General features: G+C 37.1%; 4 protein-coding genes across 5 annotated transcripts; 1 reads left to right on the plus strand and 3 right to left on the minus strand.

The window, feature by feature from the left end:
* Positions 3,468-6,686, plus strand: LOC104725091 (protein transport protein SEC23-like). Its single transcript, XM_010443696.2, has 2 exons — positions 3,468-4,430; positions 4,791-6,686. Exons 1-2 carry the CDS (start codon positions 3,717-3,719, stop codon positions 6,453-6,455), a joined length of 2,379 nt encoding a protein of 792 aa, XP_010441998.1. The 5' UTR covers positions 3,468-3,716; the 3' UTR covers positions 6,456-6,686.
* Positions 6,743-12,554, minus strand: LOC104725092 (disease resistance protein TAO1-like). 2 transcript variants are annotated; one of them, XM_010443699.2, is made up of 5 exons: positions 12,105-12,553; positions 9,285-10,388; positions 8,884-9,186; positions 7,782-8,799; positions 6,743-7,661 (listed from the first exon to the last, which is right to left on the minus strand). In XM_010443699.2, exons 2-5 carry the CDS (start codon positions 9,321-9,323, stop codon positions 7,120-7,122), a joined length of 1,902 nt encoding a protein of 633 aa, XP_010442001.2. In that variant the 5' UTR covers positions 9,324-10,388; positions 12,105-12,553; the 3' UTR covers positions 6,743-7,119. The 2 variants fall into 2 exon arrangements, with proteins under 2 accessions (XP_010442001.2, XP_019088724.1); XM_019233179.1 differs by having other exon boundaries at positions 6,743-8,799; positions 12,105-12,554.
* On the minus strand, positions 9,327-10,272 carry LOC109127393 (putative disease resistance protein At4g11170). Its single transcript, XM_019232028.1, has 2 exons — positions 9,417-10,272; positions 9,327-9,364 (listed from the first exon to the last, which is right to left on the minus strand). Exons 1-2 carry the CDS (start codon positions 10,270-10,272, stop codon positions 9,327-9,329), a joined length of 894 nt encoding a protein of 297 aa, XP_019087573.1.
* On the minus strand, positions 12,174-12,560 carry LOC109124943 (disease resistance protein RLM3-like). The gene has a single exon (XM_019232029.1). The coding sequence runs from the start codon at positions 12,558-12,560 to the stop codon at positions 12,174-12,176; it is 387 nt and encodes a 128-aa protein (XP_019087574.1).

Raw genomic sequence — 12,796 nt, forward strand, 5'->3', positions numbered from 1 at the left:
ATCCTTACTTAAAGCTGGTCTTGGGGATTGAGCCGGAATCAAGGGATCAGTCCATATAAAAATGGTTTCCCTAGAGCCCACTCTTTTAATGAGCCCTTTGTGTACCAAAGATCTAGCGGATACAATACTCCTCCACCCATACGATGGAGAGTATGACCTAATCGGTTCCATTGGATTGGAGTTCCGATAGTACCTACCTTTGAAAACCCTGGCAAACAGTGAGTACGGAAACTCAATCAGCCGCCATAATTGCTTAGCCAGCAAAGCCGAATTAAAATCGTCCACATTCCTAAACCCCAAACCGCCTAGTTGCTTACTACAACATAATTTCTCCCATGCAAGCCAATGCATTCCCCCTGACTGACCATTTGTACTCCACCAAAAATTCGCCACTGCACTAGTAAGTTTGGATGTGATTGTTTTCGGATACCGAAAGCAAGACATCAAAAAAGTCGGAACAACAGTCGCAACAGACTTAATCATCACCTCTTTCCCTCCTTTTGATAGTAACTTCTCCGTCCAACCATTTGTCCGATTTTGGAGTTTATCCCGAACAAAAGAGAAGACCTGTGTTTTAGACCCACCTAAACTCTCAGGTAAACCTAGATATGAACCCATTCCGCCCAAAATGGTTATTCCAAGAACCCTTGCATCTCCGTTAGTACCCCCTCATCAACCGTATGACCAAACTGTACTGAAGACTTTGCAAAATTAATTTGCTGTCCTGAGACTGCCTTGTACTTCTTTAAAATATCCAAGATAGCTCCACATTGTTCCTTTTCAACCTTACAAAAAAATAATCTGTCATCCGCAAATAACAGGTGCGTGACTGGTGGACATTTGTTGGCCACCTTAATCCCACTGATCAACTTATCCATCTCTGCTTTCCGGATATTAGCAATTAAAACTTCCGTACATAAAATAAACAGATAAGGAGATAACGGGTCTCCTTGCCGTAGCCCCCGCTCAGGAATAATCAATCCATTCCTTGTGGAATGACCATTCCTTCTGGTCATGAATCACCATTCCTTGTGGTGTACTATTTAGAAAGATAGAATAACTTACAGAACAAACTGAAGCCATAATCTAGTCTATCCATTTTTCAAAAAAACCAAATAGAAGCATTGTTACCTCTAAAAAATTTCATTCCACCCTATCATAAGCCTTTGATAGCCATATAATTTTTTGAAACTCCTTTTCTGGCTTTTAGGGAATGAATCACCTCATGTGCTACCATAACATTTATCAATGACTAAACGTCCAGGTATGAACGCAGCCTGTGTATCTGATACAATGGCATTCAAGTGTTTTTAAGGCGGTTTACCAAGCATTTTGATATTATCTTTTATAGGACATTACATAGTGTTATTGGTCTAAAGTCAGATAGGGTGTTAGGTGAATTTATTTTTGGTATCATGCATATATTAGTATGGTTTATACCTGATTTCATGTAGGAGGTTTAAAAAAAATCTTTCACTTCTTGTATGATATCATGGCCAATAATATTCCAATAATGTTTATAGAAACAAGCAATTAGTCTGTCTGAACCTGGAGCTTTGTCATCACTAATTAAACATATTGCATCATATATTTCTTCTGCACTGAAGTCTTTAGTGAGATCGTCATTAACTGCAAAAGTCACAATGGGATTCAAATCACCAAAATCAATCGGAGAAACCGGTGTTCTACTTGATTTGTATGCTTTTGTGAAGTATTATTGAGCATGTCTTCCAATTTCCTCATCTCCTTGATGCATAATATTGGCATCATCTTTTATTAAAAAAATGTGATTTCTAAAATTCCTTGTTTTTGTTCTTGCATGGAAAAAGGCGTGTTATGATCACTACTATGTAAGACCATCTCCAATGTATATCTCCATTTTTTTCTCTAAAATAGAGTAACTCAAAAATAGAGCATTGTTTTTCTCCAATGTATTACTCTATTTTCAACTCTAAAATAGAGTTAGTGTAAAAAAATAGAGGTGATAATATAATTGCTCTATATATAGAGAAATCCTATCATTTTCTCTATTTTAGAGTAAAAAATAGAATAGGGTTGGAGCAAATGTTGCTCTATAATAGTGTTTTGACTCTAAAATAAAGTGAGGTTGGAGATGCCCTAAACATTGGTTTATGCTCTTATTCTACCAATAGTACTCTTCCTCCCGATATGCTTTGTTTAATTCTTGTTGCAGCCAAGGAATCCTTCGTCTCTCATTCATGTGTAGACTTTCCATTGCAGAGTTCATAGTTGACTGAAAGTAGTCTATTCGTTTCGATGCATTCTCATTATCACTATGTTTGCTTTTTACCATTGCCTTTCGGCAATTTGTTATTTGATCACAGATAGAAAAATAGCTTCCTTCTTTACAGGAGTTCCACCCTTCTGCAACCACCTTCTCAAAGTTTTCAATCTGAGTAAGTCTTTTATAAAATATGAATGGTTCGTGTAACCTATTCTGAGGTCGAATTATGTTTGTGAAAATTTGTTTATGGTCTGAGCCATTGAATTCAAGAAATTTAGCTTCTACAGTAGGAAAACTTGCCTTCCACTCTGAATTAACTATTACTCTATTTAAACAACATTTGACTGTGTAATTTCTTCTTTCTCCTACCCATGAAAATCTATCTCCCTTGTGCTTTAAATCCACTAGATCACAAACTGATATCATGTTCTTAAAACTTCTAAAAGTCCATTCTTCTCTTGGTGGACCTCCTATCTTTTCTACATTACCTATGATCTCATTAAAATCACCAGTAAGCATCCAAGGTCTTGATCTACTCTCACCTAAATTTTCTAAGTACTCTCAGAAAACATTTCGTCGGCTTGGAACAGGATTCCAAACTTATATTATTAAAGTTAATATGAACATCTATGATTTGTTGATCCTGATACAGTTTGGAAAATGAAACATTGTCTATCCACATCATAGTTAAACCACCACTCCTTCCTTGAGGGGTTCAGTAATAACATTGTTATATCCTAAAACAGAAGCAAATTCACACACAATAGAACACCTATTTAGAGTTTCACATAAAAAAACATAACATGTGGTTTTAAAATACGACATAAATGCTTTAAGAGAAATTGTGTCAGTGACAAATAGATGTCCTGACAATTCCATGAGACAACTCTCGTGGAGGCATAGGAGTTTCAGTAAAAACGAAAAGGTATATCAATGTTCCAATAAACACAAATCCCCACGAACTCCACCAAAGTTGCATTCTCATCAAAATCGACATCAACGACATGGCCAATTTGAGTACAAATGCAGGTAACCATGGCGGTGGTGAGAAACTGAATCGGGATTCCTCTCACTTGAATCCAGAACAGGGTTGTAAAAAGGGAGAGTAGATTTGCAAATTAAAAATAAATAGAGGGTTTGTTTGCAATTTGATCGGGAAAAAAAAAAGAAAAGAAAAAAGAGTGTTTTATTTTAAAAAGGGAATAAGCCTTTTATCGGAGAAGAACGAACTCATGGACAAGCTCTGAAATCGTAAAAAATCAAAGAATGTTTTTTTTTTCTTCTTCGCCGGCCGGAAAAAAAACATCTACAAACTCCTGTGAAACTCTCTTACTCCAATTCCTTTCCCTGCCCGTAGAAACCAAAACAAGCTTGAGGATCTGAGAAAATCTTTTCAACACTTTTTTTTCACAGATCCATGAATACGGATTTTTTGAAAAATCCCCAATCAGTGAAATCGAAGATCTAAGCTATGGATTTCTTAGAGCTAGAAGCAATCGAAGGATTGAGATGGTCATGGAACTCATGGCCAACTACAAAATCCGATTGCGAATCTCTCGTTGTTCCACTAAGTATCATGTACACTCCATTGATGCACTTCTCTGAGCTTCCCACGATTCCTTATGATCCATTGATCTGTTCTCGATGTGGAGCTGTGTTAAACCCTTACGCTCGCGTTGATTACCAATCTCGAATCTGGTCTTGTCCCTTTTGCTTTCACAAAAACCATTTCCCTCGTTCTTACTCTGGGATCACTGAAACCAATCTCCCGGCGGAGCTTTTTCCGACTTACAGCGCCGTCGAGTACGCTCCGCCGCAGCGGAAATCGGGTTCGGCTACCACGACTCCCACGGCTGCTGCCAGTTGGGGTAATGGGTTTAATCAAGGGCTTAGATCAATGTCTTCGACTTCGTCTTTTTCGTCTCTTGCTTCTACTGTTGGAGGTGGTGTTGTGATTGTTGGTGAGCTTGGGCCTGCGTTTGTGTTTGTGGTTGATGCATCTATGGTTGAGGATGAGTTGAGGGCTGTGAGGAGTGAGCTTTTGTTAGTCATTGAGCAGTTGCCTGAGAATTCTTTGGTGGCTTTGATTACTTTTGATTCTATGGTTAGGGTTTATGATTTGGGTTTCTCTCAATGCTCTAAAGTTGTTGTTTTTCATGGCGAACGTGATCTTTCTGAAGACCAGGTAAATACCCCCTTTGAGATTTGGGACTCTTGCTTAACGTTTTTAGCTTCTTTCTTGCTCTAATGGTGGGATTTTATCTTAGTTTGATTAGATTGAAGGATGCAAATGCTTGAGAATCAGTTCCTTTTTGTTCAGTTTGAGGATTGTGTTAGTGTTTAGTTATATATATAGTTTGATGACTATAAGTGTGTTGAATTGTTCTTGCGTAGTTGGTTCATTGTTGTGATCTGAATACGTTAAACAAGTACTCTTTATCACCTTCGTGTGCTTCATCATGATTGTGTGTATCAATAGCTTGTTCGTCGTAGCTGTGTTGAATTTGACGGAGTTCTTATTCGTTTTCATGGAACATTTGAGCAGATACAACTATATCTCGGACTTGGATATCCAAAGCAGCTTCATCATGGAAAGATGTCAGCGATTCGGAAGCAGAGTTTTTTGCTTCCATTGGCGGAATGTGAGTTTAACTTAACATCTGCTTTTGAAGAAATCGTTCCTTTGGTTAATGTCAAACCAGGTCATCGGCCTCATAGGGCAACTGGTGCTGCGATCTCAACAGCATTGGGACTGCTTGAGGGATGTTCTGTAAGCACGGGTTCTCGGATTATGGTTTTCACATCAGGGCCTGCGACAAGAGGCCCTGGGATCGTAGTGAACTCGGATCTAAGCCATTCGATCAGAACCCACAGAGATATTATTACTGGTAGAGTGTCTTATTACGACAGATCTTGCGGGTTTTACAAGAAATTAGCAAAGAGGCTCTGTGATACCTCCGCTGTTCTCGATGTGTTTGCTTGCTCTCTTGACCAAGTTGGAGCAGCGGAACTGAGATACGCAGTTGAAATGTCTGGTGGATTTCTCTTACTGGGAGAGACATTTGAATCCGAACAATTCAAAAAATGTCTTAGGCATATATTCAGCCGCGATGCAGATGGGAACCTGAGTATGTATTTTGATGTGTCTTTAGAAGTTGTGACGACTAAGGATATGAGAATCTGTGGTGCTCTCGGTCCGGTTGTGTCATTAAGACAAAAGAACGATATAGTGAGCGAAACAGAGATCGGTGAAGGCGGAACATATACATGGAAAACGAGCACTGCCACAAATAAGACATGTGTTTCCTTCTTCTTTCAAGTGAGCAGCGAACAGAATCCAAAACCGCAGCCTGGTTCCGCGTTCTTCATTCAGTTCATTACTCGGTATCGGTATGGAAATGGAGGAATGAGGAAACGGGTTACAACGGTTGCTAGAAGATGGGTTGTTGGAAAATCTCCAGAAGTCTCGTCAGGATTTGATCAAGAAACAGCTGCTTCAGTTATGGCGCGGCTTGCAATCAACCGAGCAGAGGAGTGTTACGCCAGAGACGTTATTAGGTGGTTAGATGACGGTTTAATCCGCTTTGCTTCACGGTTCGGAGATTATATTCAAGAAGATCCATTTTCTTTCAGGTTGACTCCAAACTTCTCGCTTTATCCTCAGTTCATGTACTACCTACGAAGATCACAGTTTCTTGACGTCTTCAACAATTCCCCGGATGAAACCGGATTTTTCCGGTTAATGTTAAACCGGGAAGGAGTTGTAAACTCAATCATCATGATTCAACCAACGCTTCTTCGGTATTCATTCGACGGACCGCCGGTTCCGGTTCTCCTCGATATCCGGTCAGTAACTGCAGACGTGATTTTGCTGTTCGATTCATACTTCTACGTGGTTATCCACCATGGATCAAAAATCGCACAATGGAGGAAACTTGAGTATCATAAAGACGCAAACCACGAGACATTCCGGAACCTTCTTGAAGCACCGGAGATTGATGCAGCTCAGTTAGTGACTGATCGGATTCCAATGCCGAGGATTGTGCGGTGTGACCAGCACGGTAGTCAAGCTCGGTTTCTTCTTGCCAAGCTCAATCCTTCGGTGACTCAGAAAACAGATCATACTGGTGGTTCAGATATTGTTCTTACTGATGATTTGAGTCTTCAAGATTTCCTCGAAGATTTGCAATCTCTGGCAGTGAAAGGCTGAGAAATGTGGGAGCAAACTAGTTAATTGGTTCTGTTTTTGAATTGGTACAGGTAATGATTTTGACTAATTGGGTTTTGTACGAAAAAATTAATACAGTATTGGTATTTTAGTCATCATCTATACCTGTTATTGTCAGGTTTTCTGAATCGTTTAGATGGAAATGGGAATTCGAAATGTATAATTAAGTTTGGACCTGATTTATTACAGAAAGGTTTTGATCTTTGTGAGCTACTGTAATTGTGCAATGCGACAAAAAAAAAAAGTCCCCAGTAATTTTGTGAGACAATTCTCTCTTATCATGAGAAACATGTGAACTGCCTTAAGAAGTAATCACTAGAAAAGCAAACATAACTAGTTAATCACCAAATTACAAGGGATATAGGTTACATGACCATAAGCTTTTGTCCAATCTCCCATCATGCAACATATAAGTGACCAACCTAAACGATGAAGCACCACACTAGTATTTATACACAAAGTTTATCGAAGAGCTTGTTACGCATTTAGCTTCAGCTCCTCTTCTTTATTTACTCACGAGCACACTTGGAATGGAGGAGCGAACTCAAGTTGTGCCTTCTTTAATGACCCGATGGAGTAACTGGATCATGAGAAGCTTCTGCCAACGAGCCGCAATAACCCATCAAATGCCGAGACAATTTCTTGTTTAATCTCTCTGTTTTCTTGTCTTTTTTTCTTGCCTCTGAATAGATTTCTCCAGCTTCTTTGCTGCCTTCCTAATAGATACACACAGTTTCTTGTTTATCTTCTCTGGTTCTTCTGAAGAACTTGGACGCTTCCTTTTTGTGCTTCTCCTTGTTTGTAAAGCGGTTTCCCCAGCACCTTTGTTGTCTTCATAGTCCATATCTACAACGCTATCCTCAAGAGGCAGAGACGATAAGATGGGGTGAGCTACGTAGTCATATTTGGGGTGAGCTACATAGTCATATTTGCAGGGACATGCCTCTACGAATTGCACACCACATCGTAATATCTTGCAAGGAAGGCCCCCAAAATCAAACCGCAACTTGTCTTCTGGAATGTTGTCTTGCTCTAGCGTGAAATAAGAGTTGAGAATAAATAAGTGATCCTTCTCAAAAGTATATGACACATCTATGTATGGCCATTTATACACAGATGTAGAGTGGTTGCCTCTGAGGTGACAGGATATTTGGATACAGCTAGCAGGGACATCATTAGGCCAATCTCCTGCAGGAAGTACAACGCAAGCCTTGAATCTCATGGATCCGGAAAGATGCATATGATCTATATGGATAGTCAGTGAACTTCCTCTAGCGTGGTGACTAAAGTATTCAGGAACTTCCCTACCTGGTAAGATTGCATAGCCACAAGACCATTCTTCAATGAGTAGTTTACGAGCTTCTCGTATCAGTTTCACGCAGTTATTGAACTTGAGAATGAGCTTGGGGTTGTGATATGAGTTACATGGCTGAGATATGCTTTCCAGTGACCTACAGTTTTCTGCATGCAGTTCTGACAGGGAGTCTGGAAGCTCTGGCAGTGAGACAAGTTCCACACAGTCGTGAAGGTGAAGGGAGTGCAGATGTGAGAGATGTTTGATGGAATGTGGAATACTCTTGAAATCATTTTCACTCATACACAATTTTAAGGGGAAGCTATGGATCTTTTCAGGTATATCTGCCGGCAGACTCTTAGCTTGAACATTGTCCAACCTCAACAACAGCTCATGCTTAAAGTTAAAGCTCTGGAAGATTTGTACAGGAAATTTCCTCACATTAATGCATCCCGTAAAATTAAGCTTCTGGAGACGTATTAACTTACAAATGTCTGGCGAGATGTCTAGCAGCTGCTCACAGTATGTCATTGACAATATCTTGAGCCCATTGAGATTCTTGATCCAGCCAGGAATCTCAGTTATTCTTGAATAGTCCAGATACAACTTTGATACGGTAGCTGGAAGAAGAGGGAATGTTGTAACTGTTTCACAACATATCATTGTTAATCTCTTTAGACGATTCCAATGTTGAACTGAAAGAGGCACTTCTCTTATTGCTGTGAAGGATGCACTTAAAACTACAATTTCACTAGAAATCTCTGGAAAATCTTTCAATTTTGAGCACTCGCAAATATTGAGGAAGCTTAGAGACTTCAATGCGAGGTTTGCAGGAAAAGACTCCAGATTTATGCATCCCCCAAGGTGTAAGTAATTCAGCTTTTGAAGTTTTCCAAAAGAGGAAGGAAGTGCGGCCAAACTGCGGCAACGAGTCAACTCTATTCTCTCCAAATTTGTTGCTTTCGAAAGATCAGGAAGTTCTTTCAGGTTGACGGAGGCACACAAATTTATTTTCTTGAGACAGTTGAGCATCTGAAAATGTGAAATTCGTTGTTAGTTTGGACAAAAACTAAATGCACAATGCATTTTACCAAGAAACTGAAGCTATAAACTTACAGGGTATCCTTGCCAGAGCTTCTCCAATTTGCTCTCTCGCATATTGATTTCAACAAGAAATTTCGCAGAGAGTTGAGTTTGCATACATTTCATAGGACATGCTTCCCAATGGAGTAATCTGAGTCTAGGAGGTAAAGGCAAACAGTCCAAACCTTCATCTAAATGCAGTCTGGCCTTATCAGACCATTGTTTGTAAAATCTTAAAATTTGGAGATTATACATTCCAACGAAAGCTCCCTTACCTAGGAACAACTCCTCGATTTCAGACATGTTGAACGATATGCCTAAAACAGTTCCTGTGCCCTGAAATATTCTCCAAAAACAAAAACAAAGTTAGAACAATGTGATTCTTTGAGATCATTCTGAGAAAGCCAAATTAGATGATACAAACAAGGACTTACGTTATTATCTAGCAAGAACATCATTGATCGTTTTAGCATCCACTAGAAATTGACGTTTCCCAGGTTCATGGGTTGATTGTCTACGAACGATTTGTCGCCCCATCTGTTGTAACAAATTGTGCATCGTGATACGTTTGTCACTCGAGATAGATATGAGAGCCCTTTCGACTAGGACGTCAAGTCCACTTTCAATGTCAAGATCACTATTTTCAAGGAGCTGGGTCACACGATCTTTTCTTTCACCATTGAATAAGCATGCAACATGGAGAAAAATAGCTTTGAGATTATCATTATCACCTAAGCTATCATAACCAATTCTTAATATCCTTTCAATGTCTACATGAAGAGTGGCCTTGAGACTAGGTAGTGCACGAATCCACTTCGTTTTGCTTTTGCCACGCAATGATGAACCTAAAACAGATAGACCTAACGGAAGACGAGTGAGCTTTGTAACTTCATTAGCAAGCTCCACATATCCATCTGCTGGGGAATCTTGTCTGAATGCCGATTGACAAAATATCTGCAGAGCTTCAACTCTTGATGGAATCCCCACCTCATATATATGGTTGATATCATGCGCTTCCAAAATATCTTTATGCTTGGTGGTCACGATAATCCTACTTCCAACACCAAACCAGTGAGGTCGATCTGCTAGAGCATTTAGTTGCTCTATGTTATCCACATCATCAAGAACAATTAGCACTTTCCAGTACCTTAGCCTGTTTTCCACAACACCTAGATTTTTTATCCTCAAATCCTTATCGTTGAATAGTTCAGAGAGAAACCTTTCTTGCAACCTCAACTTCGAGCTATAGCTTTCATTACTCCAATAACTTCCTTTAACATTTTCCATAAAAAGAGTAACCTGAAAGTTGCTGGATAACCGATTGTACAATGCTCTAGCGATTGTGCTTTTACCAATGCCTGCTGGACCCCAAATCCCTATCATCTTCACTTCATTACTCTCAAGACTTAACAATAAACTCATCTTTTCTATATGATCTTCGATTCCAACGAATTCATCAAAATCTTTTGACAGCGTAGAATTCAACTCATTAGAAACATCTGTGCAAATTTTTTTTTATCATAGCCGCTTCACTATGCCTGAACAACAGAAATATAATCATTTCTTCATCAAAATTAACTAGAATTTGTACTAGAATTAAGAGACTCATATATATATATATATGTATACATACTAGAATTTGTACCGCGCCGGATTTTAATTTAAAATATTTTATATCTAAATATAATATTTTTAAATATAATCATTCAAATTTTTGAGTATAAATCTATACAAACACTAAACTTACTTTACTAAGTGATAAACATATATATTGTTAAAGATAGATTATAATCTTAATTTTTTATCAATGAAAATCATTGAATATAAATATAATTATTTGAAGTTTAAAATATAAATCTATATAAAAGTCATACTTATTTTACTAACCTATATATAACATATATTGTCTAGTGTCGCACTATTATTTTCTTGGTAAATCAACAATATATCATATGGTAACAAAAAAATGACTTAAGAACCTCACCGGAAGAGTCGACAATCTTATACCTAGAAGAATTTATTCCATATTCATATCCTATGAAAACATCTTTTTAAAAGTTTTAACATCAAATTTTGATCGTTGGTTTAATTACAAAGATAAATTAAATATATTAATATCCCACATTAAATGTAAATATACAAAGTTTCATGAACATTTTTAGTGTTATGTCGCTACAACAATGTTGTCCAAGTGCATCACCTGTCATAACAAGTTACATATTTTTCTAAAACCTCATATGTTATTTTCGGATGTTAATTTTGTGATGCAACCTCAGTTTCGTCTTCTCAAAAAAACATAGTCTATTTTAAATATATTGTTTCTCCCAATATTTTGGGTTAAGAGAATTTGAGAAAATTGATGAAATTTCAAACTTGTTTTATATTTTACCTTTTTATCATATTATAGAATTGTAGTTTTAGTTGATAATATGCCTTATGAGCTATGGTACACCTTTGATCAAAAAAAAAAAAAACATATGGTACACAAATCATATGTCACTTTTTGTAACGGCTTAAATATCATTTTTTATATTTTGTGACGATTGGTTTTGTTTTTTTAGATGGATTATTTTTCAAATGTCTTTTTCATAGTTTTCCCCAAAAAAGTGTGACCATTACAATGTCTTCATTTTTTATCAAAACTTTTAAGTTGAGTTGAGTAATTAATATTAATATTTATTTAAGTGAAATTTAATAATAAGTCTTTGTAGTATATGTTTCTTAGAAACTAATGTTTCACTTCAATTTTATTTTTATGTTTAGAATTTTATAAATACAATTACATAAATTGTTTTTTTTACTCTACCATGCATTACAATCTTACTTCCATTATAAAACTCATTAACCCATTCTAAAGTTTGCAATATAATCATTTTTTAGTTCAAATTTGAATAATAACATTATTACTAAAACAAATTCATAGTATTATATTTACTATTTGATACTTAATTCATTTTAATATAGTTATTATTTTTATTATTTAATAAAACAAATCTATATTATTGTTTTTACTATTTTAATATTTAATTAATTTTACTTAATTTATTTTTTAATTTATTTTTACTATTATTAATTATAAATAATAAATGTGCAATGAATAAATATCTAAGATAGTTATCTTTTATGAAAAATAATAATAACATTGTTAAGGTGGATGCGAAAAAAAAGTTAATTTTATATATATGAAATCTATACATAGTTCTATGGATTTGGAGATAGCAATGATAGTAATAGTTGGAGTGAAGAACACAAACCAGTTTTTTGAATGCTCTCCGGAAATGTTGGCAACATCAATTAAAGCTTGCTTCCATCTCTGCTTCTCATCATGTGTTTTCCCCAAACAACTTCTCTCTCTCGAAGCCCTTCCCAAAATCTCCGATCTGGTACCGTACATGAGACGGATCCACATCGTAGAAAACTGTCATCACCATCTGCTCTTGGGAATCTTTGCACTCCATGATCTCCAACAGTTCGTTTAAGCACCAGCTCGAAGAAGCGTAGTTCTTCGATAGAATGACGATTGAGATTCTCGATGCCTTAATCGCTCGTATAAGCTCTGGATGAATCGATTTGCTGTTGATTCCATTGTCCACGAATGATATGATCTTCCGGTGCTGGAACTCGTTGAGCAAGTGGCTGAGAAAAGTTTGTCGGACGTCTTTGCCTCTGAAACTTGGGAATATGTCGTAAGATGAAGATGAAGAAGCCATGAGGGAGATGGCAAATGCAGGGCTTTTTAGGCCCAAACAGTAAGCCCAAGCCCTGATAAACAACAAATAAATATGTTCATTTGCTTTTAGTTTTTCTCTTGTTTGATTTATCTATCTATGGCAAAATAAGTTTGTATAAAGCCAAAATCAATTTGGAGAACATATGAATATCATCATGTTACTTATTTATATATAGTTGTGGTATCTCATTTACAATTCAACTCTTACATCTCCAT

Source organism: Camelina sativa, chromosome 11 (genome assembly GCF_000633955.1).
Source record: "Camelina sativa cultivar DH55 chromosome 11, Cs, whole genome shotgun sequence".
Lineage (NCBI taxonomy): Eukaryota > Viridiplantae > Streptophyta > Magnoliopsida > Brassicales > Brassicaceae > Camelina > Camelina sativa.

Excerpts from the sequence above, each read along its gene's own strand:
- LOC104725091 (XM_010443696.2), top strand. The coding sequence starts at position 3,717 with ATGGATTTCTTAGAGCTAGAAGCAATCGAAGGATTGAGATGGTCATGG. Across the intron at positions 4,431-4,790 it reads GTGATCTTTCTGAAGACCAG|ATACAACTATATCTCGGACT; the intron begins GTAAATACCCCC and ends ACATTTGAGCAG.
- LOC104725092 (XM_019233179.1), bottom strand. The coding sequence starts at position 9,323 with ATGCTAAAACGATCAATGATGTTCTTGCTAGATAATAAC. Across the intron at positions 9,187-9,284 it reads TGTTCTTGCTAGATAATAAC|GGCACAGGAACTGTTTTAGG; the intron begins GTAAGTCCTTGT and ends AGAATATTTCAG. Across the intron at positions 8,800-8,883 it reads AGCTCTGGCAAGGATACCCT|ATGCTCAACTGTCTCAAGAA; the intron begins GTAAGTTTATAG and ends TCACATTTTCAG.
- LOC109124943 (XM_019232029.1), bottom strand. The coding sequence starts at position 12,560 with ATGGCTTCTTCATCTTCATCTTACGACATATTCCCAAGTTTCAGAGGC.
- LOC109127393 (XM_019232028.1), bottom strand. The coding sequence starts at position 10,272 with ATGAGTTTATTGTTAAGTCTTGAGAGTAATGAAGTGAAGATGATAGGG. Across the intron at positions 9,365-9,416 it reads ATCTATCTCGAGTGACAAAC|ACAATCAACCCATGAACCTG; the intron begins GTATCACGATGC and ends AATCGTTCGTAG.